At 45.4% G+C, this 21,531-nt stretch overlaps 1 protein-coding gene across 3 annotated transcripts; it reads right to left on the bottom strand.

The window, feature by feature from the left end:
- Positions 1-963: 963 nt before the first annotated feature.
- On the bottom strand, positions 964-21,531 carry SLC25A42 (solute carrier family 25 member 42). Of its 3 annotated transcripts, none has more exons than XM_075776362.1 (8): positions 21,428-21,531; positions 12,384-12,506; positions 11,145-11,256; positions 8,780-8,805; positions 7,811-7,977; positions 7,044-7,160; positions 6,400-6,551; positions 964-6,000 (listed from the first exon to the last, which is right to left on the bottom strand). In XM_075776362.1, the coding sequence occupies exons 2-8, from the start codon at positions 12,465-12,467 to the stop codon at positions 5,675-5,677; spliced, it is 984 nt and encodes a 327-aa protein (XP_075632477.1). In that variant the 5' UTR covers positions 12,468-12,506; positions 21,428-21,531; the 3' UTR covers positions 964-5,674. The 3 variants fall into 3 exon arrangements, with proteins under 3 accessions (XP_075632477.1, XP_075632478.1, XP_075632479.1); XM_075776363.1 differs by lacking the exon at positions 21,428-21,531 and adding an exon at positions 12,601-15,922; XM_075776364.1 differs by lacking the exon at positions 7,044-7,160 and having other exon boundaries at positions 2,501-6,000; positions 21,428-21,505.

Here is a 21,531-nt window from a genome sequence, read left to right as displayed (position 1 = left end):
TGGGGAGGAGGCTTGGGGTGCAGCAGCTCCTGGGGGGTCTTCCTTCGTGCCCCGGCGGGCAGGGAAGCACTGAGCCCTGCCTTCCCACCCCACTGCCACCCAGAATGAGATCCCCTTGCAGTCCTTACTGCCTGCATCCTGCAGAGATGTTCCTGCTTGGAGCAGCGGGAAGTTGCTAATCACAGCTCTCTCCGTGGGCAGCAGCCCAAACCGACCTGGGTGGATGCTCCCCTGCACGCAGGGAGCCAGAAAGCCGAAGGTAGCGACGCTAACTTCAACCGGCACGGTCGAGGGGCAGCTGGTCAGGGGAGGTGGACAGGGACCGTTCTCCAGCTCTGCCACAGCCTTCCTGCAAGGTTCGGTGCGAGTCTCGGTGTCTGGGTCTCAGTTTCTCTTGGGGTACAAGCAGGACATCAGCTCTGCCCTGCCTTGCAGAGAGCAGCAGTGGGCTACAAGGAGGTTACTCCAAGGGCAGGATCAGACTCACTGCTCAGACTCTCCTAGCGTGCAAGGCACCGCAGGGTCACATCCACACTACACCCGCAATGCGGCTGAAAGCCCCAAGAGCTGCGCAGGGGACCCCAACTTCGGGGAAGCCGCCGGGCCATGCCTAAGCCGACAGTGCCACCTGCTGCCATTGCACACCCGTCCCCGTCCCACACTGCGGCGCTGGGGACAGCACCAGGCTCCTCTGGGGGAACCACAGGATTGGAGCCAGCTCCAGAGCTGCTTTCCTTCCTTCAGGCTTCTCCCAACTTCCATGCAAAGCCCAAAGCACTGACTGGTGCACTTTGGGGGGAGCTCTGTGTGCAGGAGACGTGTGCGGTTGGGACACCCCACAAGAGGTGCCCCCAGCCACAGCCCCCCCCCCCCCCATTTAGTCCCTCAATAAATCCACTCAGATGTGCTGGGCCCCTCTCTCTTACGAGCAGCGTATGATAAGAGACACCCTCAGAGAGCCTGCAAAGTCAATTATAATTTTTTATTAAATATACATCCTCTCTTGGCACAAATCTTAAAATATATAAACATTATATAACAAAGTGTCTTCACTGCAATAAAATAGAACTCCAGATCCAAGAAAAGCAGTCAAAATTGACACACACGCATACACACACACGTTGATGGTGAGGACACGTCTTGACAAAAGGCATTTAACAGTGTTTGTGCTAATATATGCATAGACGACACAGGCAGTGAACAGTGCTGGGAAACCCTGCATCACATGGCATTTAAGGGGGAGACGGGGGTAGTGGAAGGAATCAGCCCCTACAAAAAAAATAAAAAATAAAAGGCTATTTTGTAGGAAGGCCACCTCCTCCTCTGGCCCAGTCCAGGCAGGGAAGGTCTGTAACGCGTCCTGGCTCCCTGCGGAGCCCAAGTACCCTGTCAGGCACTCGGGAAATGGCATGGGAAGTATCCCACCGCATTTCCTCCCCTTCCTGCCCGCCCAGGACTGGCACCAGACTCGCTTCGGGTTGCCACAGTGCTTCTGCTCAAAGTTTCATTTTGTGCCTCATCTGCTTTCATGTTAAAGACGCCAGAGGGTGAAGACAATAGTGCTGGAGTCCTTCTGGGTGGAAGGCAATAAGAAGTTAACGGAAGTACCACTACTTTTCCACAGAAGCTATGAAACTGCTGTTGGAGATTTTCCATGGAGCACCAATGCTACACCACAGACCCACCCCATGGCTTGCAGTCACTTCATGCCTCAGGAACCCATAAGTCCTCTCCTGATCCTTCCACCATGGTCCTGCCAACCACCAGCCAGCTCGCTCTTCAGCAGTTCTGCCTTCCCAGGGAATTGGCAGAGGTCTGCACGGGGCGTGCAGGGCAAAGAGGTTTGCAAGAAGCCAGCTCAGATCCCACCTCCCACATATTTAAGTTCTCTAAGGGACTCTCTGAGCTTCCCAGAAGGACAAGCTCTCCCCGAGCCAGCCACCCAAACAGCCACTTTCACAGAGCAAGTGGGCATCATGGGGAGTTACCGAAAGAGGAGAAAGAGGAAACGACACAAAGTGGCAGCATTTCACAGCTTGCGAAGGAAAGATACTAAGAGAAGCGAAGGCTGGACAAGTAGTTCAAGAACCTTTCAAAAAAAACCCAAAAAACCTTCAGCCTCATCATCTAGTGCCTTTAACTTCTTGCTCCCACAGGCAAACATCCCTGCCTGCGAGTGGGAAGCCTAGTCGGGCTGTTCGGGCATCGTTATCAAAGCAATTTTGTCATTTTGGATGCATTTCATTGGACCTGATTTTCTCGAAGTGCTAGTGCGGGACTAAAGGTGCAGAAGCAGGGAGAGAGGGAGAATAGACAAGGGAAAAAAAGCACAAATTAATATTTGGTGGTAATGCATTAAGGAGCAAATCAGAAACATGACTTGAAAATAAAAGCAAGGAATTTGAGAAGATGGAAAAAAAAAAAAATGGGGAATTTGGGGTAGTAAAGAAGTTCTAAAGTAAAGAAGGACTAGAGAAGATTCCTGTTACACTTGTCTCCTTTCTCAGAGGTAAAGGCAATGGACCTTCTTGGCCAGCACACAGGCACCCTCCCTTTCCAAATCAACATGCCCAAAACTCCTCGGGCACTCATTCCAGGCAGCAGAGAGATCTGGAACATGTCTCAATTCATGCAAGGATTAAGAGAAGGGAAGAGAACACTCTGTTTCTCCTTTTCTACATTCAAATCAGAGAAGAAAAAAACCCCCCAAAGCAGCTATTTAAAACAACCCAAAGCAATAACACACAGTTACTCTGAACACTTTTGCCCAGGAAACAAAAGCACCGAAACCATTACAGACTGAATTCAAAGATCAGTCTCTGAACAAACACTCAGCCTGCAAAACTTGGAAAAACACATTTGGCTAAAATCCCATTGAATTAAAATCAGGTGCAGCTGCTAATTAAGGAACAACTTATCCGAGCCAAATGCTTCCAAGTCTGGCTGTGCTTCAGGTCTTGTTTCTCTCACTCAGAGTCCCCAGGCTCTAGATGAGCTGCCTGCACCGCGCTTCGGCTGCAAGGTGGGCAATGCCGGGGTCAGCCAGCCAGAAGCTGCCTCCTCCGCAGGCTTCCTGTTCGTTTAATATACTAGCTGCACTCCTGACGAGACAGAAGGTACCATGTGCAGATCTGCCCTCCCGTTCAGTCCCAAACAAGAGGCTAGTCATCCAGTGTAAATCCTTTCTCAGTCAGGACCCAGGAGGAATTAAGCCACCTCTGTTACCATAGGGGTTCAGCGATGCTCAGCATCTTGTAAGACAAGGTCTGCTGCGCTTGTCTCCAATGTGACCTACCGTACTGTGGAGCAAAGGAGCCCACTCTAACTTGGATGCCACAGTTCAGCTTCCTCTCGTCTTCGTATAGTGCAGGAAGGACTGGGCTTTGAACTGGCAGCCTCCAAGCTGAGAGAGAACTCAGCACGGGTTGTACACACAGTCAGACACACACACGCATGTACGCACAGTCAACTGCTGACACACCTAATTGCTGGTCTGTACCTCACTTTTGTGGTAGGATGTAACTGCCTTAGTATTTCCTCACTGGACCAGACAAGATAAAGACAAGAGCAGAAGTAATCGGCTTCTCCATTGGAGAAATGAAGTCAGAGCTCTTGCAAAGGACTAAACAAAACTTCACCCAAATGAAGAGAACGGTTGATCATCTTCCATTAGCAATGGGAGCAAAAAATATACAGAATCCATGGCTATCATCTCTAAAGACTCTTAAAACAACACCACCTAATGTTTCTTTAATTACAAGGTAAAACAGTGACTGCAGTCAAGTTTTACAACAGAAATCATCATTTGTGGGCTTGGAGGGAGAAATTACTGAGGTTAATACCCCACCCATCCACAACCATTAACATATGATCGATCCAATGTGTTCTGGGAACAACATGCATGCTAATACTTCAGTATGCTGGTTCACCGCCATGCTCGCAAAATGGAAGTGTAGGTGCTCAACTCCTAGGGAAATATTTGGCATTAGAAGCAAGTTATGCTCCAAAGAACAAGTGCAAAGACAAAAGAAAGGAGAAAGCTATTTCTACCAATTGTGCAAATAACTCCATTCTCATTAATAAAGCCATGACACAAGGCTCAAACTACAACAGCTAAAATATATACACCAGAAAAGGATAGCTTTTAAATTATGCCTTATTTTTCTTTTATACATTACAGACTGTATCAGCTGGAAAGGGATTTTTAATCTTGGCTTATGTAATCTGATTATCAGAGAAGTCTAAAGTTTGCTCTGACCTCTCTTGCACTCCAAATTTAATAGAGGAATGGAACATAAAACAAAACCACCCCCAAATCTCCATTTCCCCGAAAACTGATTTGAAATAGAAACACTGAAAGGTACTTTACCATTCATTTTCAAATTGTGACTGGAAATGATTGGCACTAGATAGAATTTCTGAAGGGTCAATACTGACTGTGGTGCCCATTCTCCCAAGGACCCAGTTGGTCCAGAAGAACTCTAGGCATAAAAGCAAGTGGGTTTAGGTGTGGACTGTTGAACGGAGGCAACACAACCTACACAGCAGGCACCAAAAGACAACAAGGTTGTTCAGAAGCAGGGCCAGCAGCTTGAGGCTACTACCAGGCTGCATTCACCAGACGTGAACAGCCCTCTCAGGATAGCTCTATCACACGTGCATCTTTGAGATGTTTGTTCTTGCAACGTGCATAAAGCGGCGACAATAATACTGAAGGATAAAACTGCTTAAATTTTAAGTATGTAACATTTCCTTTTCTAGTGCATCAATGCTACAGTCTGCCAAATCCCTCGGGAAACGCTGCTTTTAAGACCATGACAACAACGGAAGGGTTTGGATAGCCCGAAAGCATTACTGCAGTTCGACTCAATCCAGTTTGTGGACCCAGGCGCAGCCCCTACTCAACAGCACTGACAACAAACATGAGAATTTAATTTACAAAACGGCTCAGAACTTTCCTTCCCCGCTGCCTGCAGTCTTTGGTAATCTCAGAGGGACGCTGCAAGCAAGGGATATTTTATGCAACTCAACCCAGAAATGAGAAGAACATTGGAAAAAGGGCAGCATTTCCAGCCAGAGCTCACATCCAGCTTGCAGAACAAAAGAAGTTGACCCGGACCTGTTAAATCCTGCTGTGTCCTGTTTTATGGAGACCCATGCTTACAGGTCAGAGGAATCTGGAATTCCCTACAGACTAACTGGAATATTGCACTTGGCAGACTGCCTCCAGCTAACACGTGTTCAGTAACTACAAACTGCCTACCAGGAGCAGTCACTTTCCACATTCAGAGGCTCATTCCAAGCACCAAGTCCTCTCTTTCATCATCCACCACTTCACCTGCCCACAGAGACCAGGTGAGGAGCCAGCAGCAGCACATGTTTGTTTGAGAGGCTCCACTCCTGGTATCAAAGAGTAAAACACAAGGGTGAGGCAGCTACTTTAGAGGACTCAGTTCTGCAGAATTGTAAGAAGAATTTTGTTTAGGAAAAGGTTAGCTTCAGGTCGAGGTTTCCACATAACTCAGAGGCTCACTAAAAAGAACAACAGAAAAAAACCAAACCAACAGGTAAGTTCTCAGCTGCAGGAGAGCACGTACAAAGTGAGGGAATGCTAGCATTGCTCTTTCTACACGTGTTGTACTTTTCCTCAGCAAGGGCTGTGGGGATTAAGCTACTACCTTTCAACATTAGTGCTGTGCTGTAATTTACGGAGAAGGATCTGCGTCAGGTCAAAGGTTGTGAAGCTTATTCCCACTGCAATTGGACCTTTGACCCAATTCATGCTGAGTCCTTTGTACAAGCCACGGATTAGTCCCTCTTCTCTTATAATCTCCTGCATGGTGAGAAGGATGGAACTGTACGTGTGTCCCATAACCCCCGCCGTCTGCATTCGTCGGCGAACCACATCCAGGGGGTAAGAAGCCGACTGGCCAATCAAGCCTGCACAGGCACCAAACAAAAGCCGCTCCGGAGGGGATGGCTGCAATTTCCCACTGTGATCTGGGAAAGAGAAAGTAGCAGAGTGTAGAAAGCTTTCTGTAATAAACACATGATTAAGGTCAAGTGGACGGAGAGCCAAAGAGGGTACTGAGTGCCAGAGCTCCTGAGATTTTGTTTCCCAACTTGGTTGTTAGCTGACTTGGTACGTAACCACATCCTTCTGCACCCAGGACTTGCATGTTCCTGTTCCTCTGCAAGACAGAGATACTGCTTTTCTGCAGTTTGCCTTCTTCATAGTCTGGAATTGGAGAGAGAGAGGCACAAGGCATCCCTCACAAGCACAGAACTTTGCAACTGGCATCAGGGCCAGGAAAAGGATTTGTACCACTGAATTCAAACATCTCAAGTTGGCCAAAAGCCTACAGCATTTTATTTCAACACAAACCAAGTTGCCTTTACCTGCATGTAGTTTCTTCAGTGTCTCGTAGGTGAAGAAGCTAAGCCCAGCATACGGAATCACTCCAAGGATGGTTGGTGTAAATCCCCTATACAATGTCTTCAATCCTTCCTCTCGGGATATTCGGATGAAGACGTGAACAATATTGCTGTACCTAGCATGTCGACACAGGAAAACCAAATCTGCGCTGGTTAGTGACTGTATACACCAGTAATATTTCCAACAGGACTTTCTGAAGGATCAACAATTAATTAATTTGGCTCCGAGCTCATCAAACGGCTCAGAAGGGATTTCAGAAGCCTGTCTACAAATGGAGAAGCCAGTCACCAGCTCTCCTGTAGCCCTATCACAACATGCTTTCCTGGCTGTTAGATCTCTTCCTGAGGCATTGTGCCAGCTGGCCTCCTAAAGAACCAACACAGAGGTTTTACTAGTGAGGTCTTTCAGTATCAATCTCCTTCCAGCCCCCAGACTAACCAGGACTCTGCGCATTTAATCAGTGCTCAGACCCCAGCACTAAGAAGTTTATTACACCAAAGGCTCCGAGCAAGAAGTGACCCAGAAAATGGGAATAAAGTCATCTGACCTTAAAAGAAAGTTCTGCGTTTGCTCGTGGTGCTTGTACTTGCTTTCATTAGGCACTTACATCTCCTTCGGCGTGACAGCCATTCGAGCACGGACCATATCCAAGGGGTAGGTTAACATGGCAGCCGTTGTGCCTGCCAGAGAGCCAGCAATGAATCGAGGAAAGGGTGTCAGCGCTCTAAAGTAAGGTGAGAGAAGAGACCAAACAGATCACCTGGAGATGGAAATAATACATGGCTTTTGAGGATGGCTCTACTCTATCAGCTACCGAATCCCTTCCCTGCCTGTGTACTGAAGAGCGGTGGGTGGGTGGGGGTTGAAGCAGCTGTGGTTTGCCACAGCCATTCAAGACATAGGCTTAGAGAAATATCTGTTAAGGACAGCAAGCCTGACTTGGGGTGTCTCAGACACTATGAGCCCAAGAGCAAGAGGCCCAGGCCACACGCATGGCTCAGATAACAGCGCAAGGCTGGATCCCGTTGCTTCTTCTGCAAAGAAAAGCTCTATGTTTTGCCTGCCCACTCTCAGCACAGGGAAGTGCTAACTCAATGTCTAGGCCACTTCTTGCTCACGCCTCTAGAAGACAGGGTCTTCTTCTCACAAAGATCTCCCCTGTGCAAGACTAGGAGCCCAGCCCTTTGCTTAGCCCCCTCACACACCCTGTTCTGCAAAGCCACCACGAGAGGGGCCGGCACAACTCTGTACCAACAGAGCTTTCAACTCAGCAGGCCTGCACAAAGTAGGGAAACGTGCTCCCTCCCTACAATCTACGGTCCCACAAACTGCTCTATCCTCCTCTGCAAGGATCAAAGCCACGTTGCATCTTACTTTCCCTGGAAGCCGTAGTAACTCCCCAGGAGCTGCTTGTACTCTTCGTGCGCACAGAACTGAATGGCAGCGTAAGGGATCACACGGACCATGGTGGCTGAGTTTCCTCGCCAGAGACTCCAGAAGCCTTCATTGAGGTAGGTGCGATAAATCAGCCTGTAGGCTTCCTGCAGGCAACCGATCAAAGGTCAGACAGGGAGATCATGATAAGAGGGAGTCCAAACAATAGAGGGGGAAGAGGTGACCCTATAGCTTAACCTCTCCAAATCCTCCATCCCACCCCAGCCACAGTAAGCTGGTATCAGCTGTTTACGCTCACAACCCTGACTCCAGAATAAGACAACTAAAATGTCTTCTCTGGGGAGACTGAATCAGATACATTAGAGCGAAAAAGAACCAGAGCCAGGAAGACAGAGTTTTACATTCAAGACATCTTCTTTTTCCCTCCAAAAGCAAGGCACAGAGCTGGCTTGCTGTTTGCATAAACCATTTCTCAACCCAAATTAATCTTCTTAGTATAAGACAGAAACATTTGGATTACACATATTAGCACAGCACACATGGAACAGCCGTAATGCACATGCATCAAAACGTTCAGCAAGCCACGACAGCGATCAGCTCCCAAATTCAAATATCTTAGGGACTCTGAAACAACGGTGGTTGGGGGAAAGAAAACAATCACTAGAGGAGAAGGTCTAATAAAACAAAGCCCTGAGCGATGCTGCAACTTCTACTGTCATGTCACAGGTAGAACCTGGAGCATGAACTGAGGCCTCTCTGTGCTAAGCAGTGGACAAAAACATGAATGAGCTTCCAGTTTTTCCCCCTCTATGCTTTTTCACTATAAGTGCTGCTAATAAAGCACAAGCAAGAAAGTTAAAATAAATACAAAGGAAAGATGCTGTTAGGGCTATTACTACCATTAGTCAAACACTTCAGGTCAAACAGGAGACAGACACATCACCTCACCTTGGCAGAAAATCTTTTTGAAGACACTAAAAAGAAAAAGTGAGAATTAGGTCTTGCAATACATTTAGATGGATCAAATAAACCATAGAGGCATTTTATCTAAGGGATAAAAACAGAAGAAAAAGAATTAATGCAAGAGAAAAATAGAGATTCTTTAAACAAAGACTTTCCACAGGCAAGTGCTCCCAAACTCTCTTTAGCACATAAGTTAATTTTTCCACCTACTGCTATGAAAATGCTCAGTTTCTGTCACACGTCTTACTTTAAAGCACTAAAAATAAATGAATAAATAATAATAAAACCCCAACAAACCCGCACCGACCATTTATTGTAGTAGAGCATTTCCATGCACAGGTTCCAGCCTAATGCCAGAATCCAGCAAAGAACGGGTCTGCTTAGCGAGGCTCCACGCAAGAATGGTTTCATCCCAGCAAAACTCAAATAAACACTCAGTTTCTTTTCTTGCATCCATTCAAACTGACAGCATCTCTTTAACTATGTAATACACAAAGCATTTGGAAGCAAGATTTATTTGGCATACAGCAGCTCTGTTTTGTAACATTCCTACAGCAGGAAGGAAACCCAGGCTAAAACCTGAACAGCAATGCTAATGAAACATGGTTCCAATTAAGTGTCTATTGCAGCTTCTCTCAAACTCCTTTGAGACTTGTAACCTCTCAAGTGTATCAAACAATCACATGCAAATACATTTTCAGCACACTGCTCCTTTATGCAATTCAACACTTTTTATTTAAGAAATAAAACCACCTCGATAACCAATTGCAGCTGGCTGTGCAATGGAAAAGAGATCTTTTCCCTCTCGCACAGGAAAATTCTTCAGTCTCTGTTCAAGTGGCAACCTTCCTACACTCACATGACCCAAAGATGCTTTCCCTTTTCAGGTAGGGAAGAAACCCCAGAGTAAAAACCCTCAGGAGAGCAAGAGACTAAGAAATTCATTAGATACCAAGAAATTGGTCAGAATGGGATATTTTTAATCATATCCTCTGCAGCAAGTTTAATGGGCCAAACCAAACAGGTCTTTTAATAAACATAGGCCTGTACAAATTAACAGTGATTTATACGGACAGCTGTTGACTCACCCCAGTTCTGCAGTTTCCATCTCACCTCTGATCCTGACATTTCCAACCTTAGATGAACTACAGTGTTTGTTCTGGTGAGAAAGCACAACGCGTACTCATTGCTGCACGAGCATCTGGTCACAGCTGCAATCCCAGCCTGCAGCCAGCCCAGGCTTTAGCTCCCTACAGCTCGAACTCCCGGATCTACATCCCCACTATTCCAGACCTCAGCCTCTACTACACTGAGAATGAAAATCATGTCAAATGAAAGTCAATTCAAAACTAAATCTCATCCAGGGATTAAATTAAACCTACCCAATTAATTTAATCTGGGATGTCAACCAGATTTAAAATTCTTGGCCTCACCAAATGTCTACTGCATTAACAGTCTGCACGCTTCCCCTCTTTCCTTTGGGACAATTAGTGTAGCTGACAGCTCCTGCACCAAAACAGGAGAACTGAACAGAGCCCATGATGGGGCTGAATCCAAAATCCTGCTAAATGTGTGAGAATTTTCTATTCCAATTAGATGAATTTCATTTTCAGTTACACACTTTAGGGGTTCCAAAAAGGGCTTTGTAATACGAAGATAGGTATGCCGGCTTCAATGCCTCTTGCAGTACTTTTCTTCATTAACTTCAACTCTAACCAAAACAATTCAGCTGCAATATAATGCAACTCAGAGTAGAAAAGACTGCATACATTTCAGCAGGCACAGCCTGGCATCCAGCCTTTAGCAAGAAACTCAAACAGCTCAATTACCCCCCTCCAGTGTCACCGCATCTCCTTACATTGCTCCTTTCCCCTCCCCACCTTATTTCTCCAAACCGCACAGACACAGAAACCCAGAGTGTTACCAATCGTCCCCTCAGATGCTGCCTTTACAGTGTCTACTCTGCACTCCAAACCTCTCCCTTCTGTCACAGAATACACGTGGTCAGTCGACATTCATGAGCTGCAGTCATCGTCTCTAACCAGCAATACCTGCGTTACACTGAAACAGCAAAACTCTTGCTGACTACCACGAGAGACTTGGATCCAATAGCACGGGCCAGATGCACAACTGATGACACCCGCAATAATCCTACCAAGGATAAAACAATAGGTTTTTAGACTCGATTCATTGTGATAATGTTGCTATTCTGTCTGCATCCTGCCAGGTCTCTGCAGGCTGAAGGAGGGCAAAGCACTGGAGAACAGGCTGGCTGAACAGATCAGAGAAGCTGTTTTGGATTCTGCTAACAATAAAGTAAGAGCATGTTGCAAAAGCCAACAGGACTCACCTTGAAACATGATTTTTGTCCTATCCAGTGGAGCTACTGCAGTTTTAGCAACAGCACCAGCCAATGCACCAGACATCAGGGAGTTGAGTACTTTCTTTTTCTCCTGGTTACCCTGGAACACAGCATTGGTCAGTACAGCACAGTCAATCCTAAGCAAAAGTTGTAACATTTTACCTTTGCTGCAGCATTTACCCCCTCTCAAGCACTCGAGTCAAAATTCCCTTCAAAGTTTCAAGCAAATTCCTGGTCAGATCACGAAGAACAAAGATTAGACTCATCTGCCAAGATGCAAAGTTCCAAGGTCTGCCAGCTCTTACATGTGCTGTTTTCTCTCTATTAGGATTTCCAAAAGCTAAGTCACTACCTCCTCATGATTTAGCCATGCACAGAAGGTAAGTTTCTTTCTTGCCCTTCCAGTAACACACAAGCCCTATTTCTACATTGCTCCCAAGATCTTAAGAATAAAACCAGACAGGTTTCCTACTATGATAAATGGAAGTGTTTCCGTTATTGACATTCCTACCACAGCTCATATTTATAAAGCAGCTATCTTCTTGTAACACATGGGCAGAAAGCAAGTAAATGACTTGAAATCTAACACCATGAAGGTTACGGACTGAAAGACAAGTCAAGACAAGGCTTAAGAATGTTAACTTTTGATATGCTTTGTTTTTTCATGGAGAAGAGGAGTTAACATTTTTCTTTTTTCAGAACGTTTCACAGCTGAAAAGTTAATGTTTATTACCAAAATATTTGGTTCAGTTCAATTTTACATTCCAGTCTTTGCCTGTCTGGTGCTAAATGCAAGGGTAGCCATGCAAAGGCAGCCCTGTGTGAACTTCAGCCTGAGTTTTGGTCTAAATCAGACCAAGGTTCAGCGTCTCTTTCAGTGTTTCCAGCAGAAGTATAGTAGCAGCAGCAGCAAGACCAGGGAAACCAAGACTTAGATTCTTCTTCCCAGCTCTGCCACTAAAGACATAACAAGACATAACCTTGAACAAGACACGCAGCCCTGCCTGCCTGTCAGCTGTGAGCAATGCCCAGCCTTGTCCCAGAGGGCTGGAATTGCTCAGCTGTCCTCAGAGAAAGCAAAAGTTACATGTTACGTGCCCTGCACGTACACTACAGCTCTTTCAAGACTCCACAGCTCAAATCCCACCGAGCTGCTTACTTTCTAAAGCAGCCACACAGCTCTTCTCTCAAATCCATTGCATATACCCAACAATCTCCAGCTCTTACCTCTGATGGGAGATGGGTTGGTGTAATGGGCTCCACATCCTGCCGTTTGAAATCCACTTGACCTTCTCTCACACCATTACCCATAACAGTTGCACTTACAAGCGGGCAGAAGAGCTACGGCTCCTCAATTGAAAACAAGAACAAAGCAAGAGTTAGTGTCAAAAGTAGGAAATATGCAGGTAGTATAAAGCTTGTACAGGAAGGAAGAGCAACCTACTACTCCCAGGGCCGTTTTCAGTATGAAAACCTCCATCCCAAGCTCCCAGCTGAGGAGCATTTCCAGGATCCTAGCACCATTTCCTTCCTTTAAGGCGCAAGTGTATATGTGTGGGGTACTTTGGTGCTATGTTAAAACTGCATCAATTATATTCACTCTTTTCAGCCCACAAGGAACTCAGCTGCAAGGTACACCATCAATATATCCATGGTTTCTAGAGAGAAGAATCAGATCCTGGCCTGTCCTCTTCCATTGCTTACAGTGAGGATTTTGGTTGATATTCAGTCTGACTGCTGAGCATCTAGATATTAGATAAGGCATGTAGAAATTTAAAACCTAGCCCTGGAAAATGGAAAAAAATAGTCACAGCAGTAAGTCCCGAAAGCCTGCCATAAGCAATTGGAGGTTATTTTAGGAAACGGATAGATCCAATGCCTCACACGTGCCATAAAGGCTATTTTGATGACGCTAGCCATTTGACTGAAAGCAGCACATCAGTGATTGCAGAACTCCCTTTCTTCACAGTTGCAATGCACATGTGCTTGTAGCTAGTGAATCAGTGCAGTTTGCACAGATGTTTCTTGCTGTGATACATGCTCTCATTTGCCTCATGAAAGGCAAGGTCAATCTAACCTTAGCTGCAGAGTATAAATGCAGAGATAGTGTTTTAAATAGAAGCTATCACTTTAGCAGCTATCTTTCTAATATTTCTGGGTTTTATGATGCAATTTTTGCATACTTAAATATGCGGGAATGAAAGAGCTAAAGTTTGAAAAACTTGAGTTAGCAGAGAAAGGCGGCCTCTCCGAGTTCCGAATCTATTCCCAAATGGGGTGTTGTAAAGATCAGTTTTCCAAGCAACAAGCCCGCTCAAATAGCCACGTTTCCATTTTGTTAGCTTCCTTTCAAGGAGTGTGGTATTAGGAAATCTGAATTCCCAAACTGCTCCCCAGTTCTGCCACAGCCTTCTTGCATGTCCTCCAGCAAGTTTCTTCACCTCTGCCCCCCTCTGATGCCTAGGAAACCTCAGGCACAACAGCTTGCTTACTTGGAAAGGCCGTCTTAAGACTATTTTTTCCCCCCTTTTAACAATCTCCAGATATTACATGCTTGTCAGCACCTTTCATACTTGCTGACCTATTTTTTCCCCCCCACATCGCTCTCATAAATTAGTGCCAGACATCACTTTCAAAACCCCTTGGCTGCGGCAGAGATATTAACGCCAAGCCAGAGACAGATAAGCTTTGTCTGTACTCGTGCATGACCAATTTGTGATGATGAAGCTCTGCATGACCCGTGCACTCAGTCTAAGGGAGGACAAACACACCTGGGTATCTTAAATGCCAGACATCACTTGCTAGAGTTTTGAGAAAACACATTATCAATGTGTTTACAACTCCTGAGGGTGTTTTTGAAAAGAGGAGCTTGCAGGATGATGCTCAGAGAGTAATAACTTAAAATTTTAATGAAAGATAACATCTGATAGTTCAAAGCACAACCTAAACAGCATCAATGTTTGCACTCAAAAAGTTCTATCATGGAAGCTTGGTCACATCAGACCATGTGAACAAAAACTCCCATAAGGATCAAGACCAAAGATGATTCATAACACTACGGAGCAGAACACTTCATTGAATTATTTTGCAGAACACAGATTGTTGATTATTTCTAATTACTACCTGCAGTTACTTCCTCTTTTTCTTATCTCATGTACCTGGAAAATTTACTGTACAACAATGCCTTTCAGCAAGAGCATGACAGAAATCACAGGTGGAGATATTATCCCTAGCTATCTCAAAGAAAGCAATGTAGGTCACAATATCAGATTTATCGCTATCAAAAATAAACCCACAAAAATAGCAGTCATGCTAAAGAGCTTAGGCATGCAACACGCAAATTTGTTTTAAAACATGATTTTGAAAGATGATTGAGAAAGAGATGACTAAAAGGAAATTTTAAAAACTAAACTGATGATATTAAGCCTGGACTTATTTTAGAACATGCACATGCGTAAAGATGATATCCATTTACTCAACAATATTCTCTGTGATCCTATTCAGAGATGTTCTTTTTTTATTTTTAGTGCCCAGTGCCCTGATCTTACAAACACCTGTCTATATGCTCAATTTTACACATTAAAACTGCTCACATGCTCTACGTAAATATAGGCTCTAAACTTGCAGAGGCTTAAATGCAAAAATAGCCTTTATTATTTTTATTCACATTTGCTCTCTGCAAAGCAAGGCAGCTTTATTTTATTTTGGAGTTGGGCTGGATTCTCATGTCAGTGAGTTATTAACTGAATTCTGGCTGTTCTGACCAGTTAACACACACTGGAGCCACAGGGAACAAAGCTTGGCTTTAAAGTTTCAGTGTGAATTCGTAGTGCCTGGCCATTAGAAGCCAGACATTATTTTGCATAGATATCAATCTGACTCCCTCATTAAGTAATCCACTGAAACCCAACACGGAGCAGCTGGATATTTTTAAATCCTTGTATTTTGTATAGCCCCATACACAGTCATTACTTACGTTGATGAAGCCACAGGAAACAAACAAACAAACAAAGCTGTGGATTAGATTTCTTTTTTTATAACACACTTCTGTGTTATTTATATTGTAGTTACACGGGTCCTCGTCACACATCTGGATCCACACTCCTCAGTACTACACGCTATAGAGTAAATCATTCCCCTAAGAGAATATATAATCAGAAAGCAAAATCACTGGTGAAGGCGAGTTCAAAAGTTAAAGAGGTTTAATGAGTAACATACGCCGTGCTTTTACGACAAAATTCGTGATAGTTTATCGAAAGTACAAAGCACTTACTCCGGCATCCAGTTTCAAGTCCATCAGAAAACACTGCCTGTAACTTAGCCACGCTAATTCACAGTCACAGATTAAAGCTTATTTACCAAGCTGCCAGACAGGGAAGCTCAAGCCCTTCGCTTCTGGCAACGGCACCTTAGACAAAGTGATGAACTCAGCAGCAACAGTCTGCTTTGTGACGGTCCAGAGCCCTGGGACTCTTTCTAGGTATCCTGCCCGTGTTCTAGCGATTGCAGAAACATCTGTGAGCTAAAACAAGTTTCACTCCCCGCATACCAGGAGATGCACAGAATATGCTCTGCACATGAAAAACTAGAGCATTGTTAGTCTTTCCTTTCCATCCTCCCAGCTCTCTCTAGCGGCACTTAATGAATACCTGAGCAAGTTCAATCAAGCTGTCAAATTGACTCTCTGACAAGTTAGACATTCTGCTTTTCTTGGTGGTGATTTTGATTAAAAGGACAGGCGAGACAGAATCAAGTTATTCAGATGATAAAAGCAACCTACTAGGAAGAGTATCTTACAGGCAGGTGCCAGTTCATTGCCCAAAGCGGGTGGGGGTTCAGAGAAAAAATAGCTCTAGCTGTCCAAGCCACTTGTGAATCCGATCATGACGCTATGCCAGCTATTTTATTTGAACATATTTTAAATTACACAATCTTAAGACAATTAGGTCCTCAGCAGAAGAGCCAATGACTTTCAGAGACCAGCATCACATCTAAGAAATAAACACAAATTCTCCAGTTAGGGTGTGTACAATTAAAAACATATTGCTAAAGTAATGGCTTGCAGATTATTCTACAGTTCCGTATTTCAAAATTAAACCTCATTTACAAGTTCGGCTTCATATCATTATGCTACGACCTGCCTAAAATTCCTCCTTTATGTATTTTAACAGCTGTGCACACACTTTCCCATGGCAGATCAACACCACCAACTTCCAGGAGCAGCAGGAAGGGAAGGAGAAAAACTGGTTGGGTTTTTGTTTTGGGGTTTGGTTTTTTTTGGTTGGGGTTTTTTTTTTTTTCTTCCACAAACCTCACAGCTGATGGAGGTAGAAATCACACTGCCCATCCTTTCCAGGCTTCACTAACATCCTAACTACTCCCACTCTGCCAACACCCAGGCAGACCCAAAACTACCTGTTAATAAAAAAAATACCTTAACTACAAAAGCAGACCTTGTCATTACAGTTTTCACATTACTACATAGCCAGAAAACCGGAGAAGCCCGGGCATCCAGCCCAGAGACTGGCTTGCAACGTGTCATTACTGAAAAACAAGTTTGTCTGATATTCTCCAGTGGAATTTAGACCTGTCACAAACCACTAAGATTCCTGAAAGAACATCATCTATCCACCAAGAACAGCAGATACACTGCAAAGCAAACAGCACCATCAGCTATCTGAATCCAATGGCAGCTATTTGCTAAGAAACGTTTGCTTTTTCCTTGAACAACCCCAGTAGTAATTTTAGAAGTAGTTTAGAACCCTCGACGCGGGAGTGTCCTGACAGACAGGTAAACCCACATAGTTTCAGCAGGCAAGAGCTGCTGTGACTTGATGCCCACAAAATGAACTGTGTTCATCAGTCAGAAGAAACTTAGTCCTGCTATCCACTTCTTTCTAACTACTAGCAAAAACAAGGATTGATAACTACTTCTGAGGAGACAACAAAAGGTGCGTACAGAAACACAGAACACTTTTTTAGTCAATACTTGGGAGTTGTGTACAGCACCTTAGAGCTCACAGGCATTGCTGTTACACAAACTTGGATGAAGTCACAGTTCACCTCTGGGGCAGAATTTTGATTTCATTCAGGTAAAGTCACTGGTATAACTCCACTCAGAGATGCCAGCTTCCCTCATTACTCAAGAGCTATCCAGTTCCTAATTCTTCTTTTTTTATTGTGTTGTTAACATCACTAACAAAAGCATATAATTAAATTAGAAAAAAAAAAAAAAACCACCAAGAGAGTTCCCACAGAAATTTTCACACATTTTCCCAGGCTGAAGTTAAACAGTACCCAGGGAAGTTGCTCAATTAGGTTTCCTTCAATTGTTAAGCTGAGCAATTGAGCCTGACAGAGAAAGAGATGTGGTAAGAGCTGAGATTACTGCAGCCTTAAATTCACCCTTGAAGCAAAGGCATCACAGAAAATCCCAGACAAAAGGGCTGAAATACTCAGAACAGGGGGGTGAACTATAACTACATGGCCCCTTGAGGTCTGTCTTGGCCTTCCAGTTTGATTAAGCCATTAAAAATCAAAACTATATATGCCCTGCAGACTCAACTCTCTTCAGTCACATTCATCCTTCAGCTGCATACAAATCTGATCCCAAAACATTAGCTATGAATAGTCCATTGCACTTCTTCCTTTAAAGGTCTGTACAGAAACTGTTAGTCAGGTTTTAAAAAATCATTGACAATTTAACTAAAAGACTCACTATATGACAGTATCTGGAAGAGTTTAAGGGTTTTTTTTTTTTACATGCTTTCTTAGCTCCAAAGTACAAAATAAATGCTCCTCCTGCCTCCCTAAGCCAGAGACAACTCAAGCCTGCCAATAAAACTGAGGATAAAGATACAAATTCTTTGCGTGGTTTTAGATTGCCTGACTTGAATTAAGGCAGTTGCTGAACACTGGAAAATGGTTAAATCTAAACCTCTACAGCAAAGCTGGCTGCATTATTCAGAGCGTCCAGGAGACTCACATTTTGAACTAAGCTTGGAAGGAAGGAGTGAGCCACAGAACAGAGAAAATCTTGGCAAGAAAGAACAGTGCTTCATTCTTCAGTCGCTAAAAGAAGACTGTTGCTGGGAACACCTCAACTATGCTTTCCACAGCCAAAAACTGAAGACAAGGTCTTACCTGCAAGACAGATAACAGCTTTATCTGAGGAGGGACAGAGCACTTAAACAAGGAGACTGAATCACAGGGGCCCTCTGCTCAACCCACTCCATTTGTCAGACAGCAACCACCTTCCTCTGGGAACAGAAGGCAGAAAAATAAACAAGCAACCAACCACACACACACAAACCCCCAAGCATCCTCCCAGCTTGAATACTTCTCTCAAAAATTATTTCTCAAAAGTAATGTCATAAAGGAATGACAATAAAATATTATATATGACCTCTTGGTCAGCAGGCCCATGCAAATGCAAGCTTCCACAGGCACATATGAGGTCCCAAAGTGACAGATCCCAGCACAGATGATTTTTTTTTTTTAAATTCAAACTGAGATTATTTGGAATACATGCACAACCTCCAGTCAATACATGAGCAAATCTTTGCCAGGAACTATTTCAACACAATAACGGGTAATTACAATCTCTACTCTAAAACCCCAGCAGTTTAAATTGCCTATGAAAAAAAATAAAGAAAGAAAGAACTAAAATCTTCCATCATTAAGCAGAACCACCCACAAGTGTGCCAAGCAGGTGTCATTTCCTAACAGCAATGCTTTCCACACTGACTGGACAGAGTCATGCTAGACTGCAAGTTACCCACCCCGCTGTCTGTCATACTTACTCTAAATGATACAAAAATTAACACAAAGTTAAGCATCAACTCTGCTTAGCCAAAGCATTGCAGATTTCAATTAAGTTTGATTACCTTATGGTAACTTGGGCCTAGCAGCACTAACACATGACACAGACATGCCTTCATCATTAACTGCACAACAGCAAGGAGTAGCGGATTTAAAGCACAACTAGAGAGCAAAGTACTCCTCTAACACTTATTATTTATTGTGTACCTGGAGTAAGCTGTTTGCATCAGTTCACCTTTCCACACAACACGAGAAGTAATCTCCCTTCGCAAGACAACTACCAGGAATACTTATACATCACCTGGAAAACGGAGAAAGCACTGCACTGTGACATATTTGTATCAGTTTCACATAAGAAAGGTACAAATCCGATCGCATCTTCCTACCATTAGCTGCAAAGTTACTAGAAGAAAATTATTCCTGGTTCCTGGGCTTTTTTTTTTTCTAACAGCAAACCTGTCTGACCTGTACCAAGCCCATCTGCTTCATCAGGTAACCGCACACTCAAGGCTGTGTTAGTGCTCACCTTATGTTTTACACAACCTCTTGAAGCAAAGTTTAACGCACCAGATATGCCTGAAACACGCACCCTCAGTGGGAACTGCTTAAGTCAGTGTACTAGCTGCAGGTCAAGCAAAAAGAAATTATTGCAGCTCCTGACTCATACTGCTGCGCTATCAGGAGCTAAAATTCCCCTGCCTGAAGCAATCACTGGGGCCAGAGAGTTCCTGCTGAAATCCAACACCCAGGACAGCCCCAGTCCCCTCTCCGCAGCAGCTCTCCTCAAGACCAACATTCAGATGATTTTGATTTGCTGAGGAAAAGAAAAATAAATGTTGAGTATCCAGAGCTCTAGAAAGATATAAAGATGCTCAGAGTTACCTAGAATTCAGCCCTGGTGTTTTAGCCACCCAATCATAAGATTATTTTTAAATCCATTCACCCACAGGTTGTTGGTATGATTATACTAACCCTCTGGTACCCTTATTACACAGTCTCTCCTCCCTCAGCTGTTTTCCAACACCCACAGACATCTCTTCCGTTCCTTTACGCACGCACCCTTCTCCCAAGCTAGAGTCATTTAAAAAACCAGAATGTTTTCAAAACATTCTAAATTCATCAAACCACAGGAAAAACATCGGAGGAGCACACAACCTCCAAAAAAAGCTTTGCTGTTAATGTGACCGTGAAGTATAAGAACCCAACACAAAAAAAAGTCAAGTGACGGCAGACTCCAAACCCACTTTACGCAGTTTGCTAAATTAACAGCTGACAGGAAAATGACAGTCAGCAAACACAAACACATCTTCAGCTCCTCCAAACTTCAGGGCAGCACAGGTTTAAGGTCAACAAAGCAACTGCAGCACCAACTGCCATATCTGCGGTACAGCAAGTTACACGTTTGCGTGCAGCAGAGAAGGTGGAACAGCATTTATTAACCCTGTGCAATCATTTCCAGCATTTTCCATGTGTCCTTCTGTGTGGCAATTTAAACCAAATCCGAGATGCTTCTTCCGTTTCCACACCTGAAGGCAAAGCAGGAAAGTCACCCCTGCTCTGCAACTTTTTGCTTACGCTGAAATAGGACAGACGCAGAAGACATCGAGCGATCGGCATTTAATGTCTTCCACACCCTCTGGTACCTACCCCTCAGCGGAAAAACACAGGTTTGCCTTATTCTCAGGCTCACATCAACTTAAAAAATAAACTAAAAAAAAAAAAATCACATCTCTCACCTAAGCATGCACCTGGAGACGCACACTCATCTGAGCCCAGCTCTGATCAAAAGACTTTGAAGGGAAGAGGAGCCTGACGCGTTTGACACAGCCACTCGCCTCACACCTGCGAAGCGGGACTGGCTGGCAAGGCAGCAGGCAGGAGACAGGCAGGAGGGCCAGAACCAGGCAAGAGGAGCGGTGGGAGAGGCTGGCAAGGTGGCGAGGCAGGCAGGGGACCAGGCAAGGTGTCTAGCGGGGAGGGCAGGGAGGCAGGGGCCGGGAAGGCAGGCAGGGCGGGCAGCGGGGAGGGCAGCCCGCAGGCAGCGCGACCCCGGGGCGGGCCGGGCCTCCTGCGCGGTGCCGCAGCTCGGCGGTGACCACGGCAAAGGCCGGTGCCGCTCTCCCGCAGCGCGGGCCGGCTCCCAGCGCGGCTCCAGGCGCTTCGCCCCCCGCCCCCCCAAACTCCCGGGTAGAAGCGGGCGGCGGGGAAGCCCGGCCGGAGAAGCCAGAGCCCCGCCGGCCCCGGCAGGACCGCTGGGACAGCACGGAGAGCAACAAGGGGCGAAGCGGCGGTGACCCCGCGGGAGGCCGCAGCAATGTCACCCCGCCACGCACGGCGCGACATGGCCCGGGGCCGCCCGGCCCTCAGGAGCGAGGCCACGGCGATGGGCGCCCGGGGCCGTGTCAGCGCCCGCCGCGGGGCGGAGGGGCCCGGGGCCGGCCCGCACTCACCGGCTCGGCTCCACTCCGCGCTCGGCGCCGCCTCAGCCGCCGTCTCCCCGCGGCCGCCAGGCCTCCCCCTCCCCGCTGCGCCCCCGAGAGGCGGGGCCCGCCCT

Source organism: Balearica regulorum, chromosome 26, assembly GCF_011004875.1.
Source record: "Balearica regulorum gibbericeps isolate bBalReg1 chromosome 26, bBalReg1.pri, whole genome shotgun sequence".
Lineage (NCBI taxonomy): Eukaryota > Metazoa > Chordata > Aves > Gruiformes > Gruidae > Balearica > Balearica regulorum.
The sequence above is the reverse complement of the archived record's forward strand: the minus strand, read 5'-3'. Positions and strand labels throughout refer to the sequence as shown.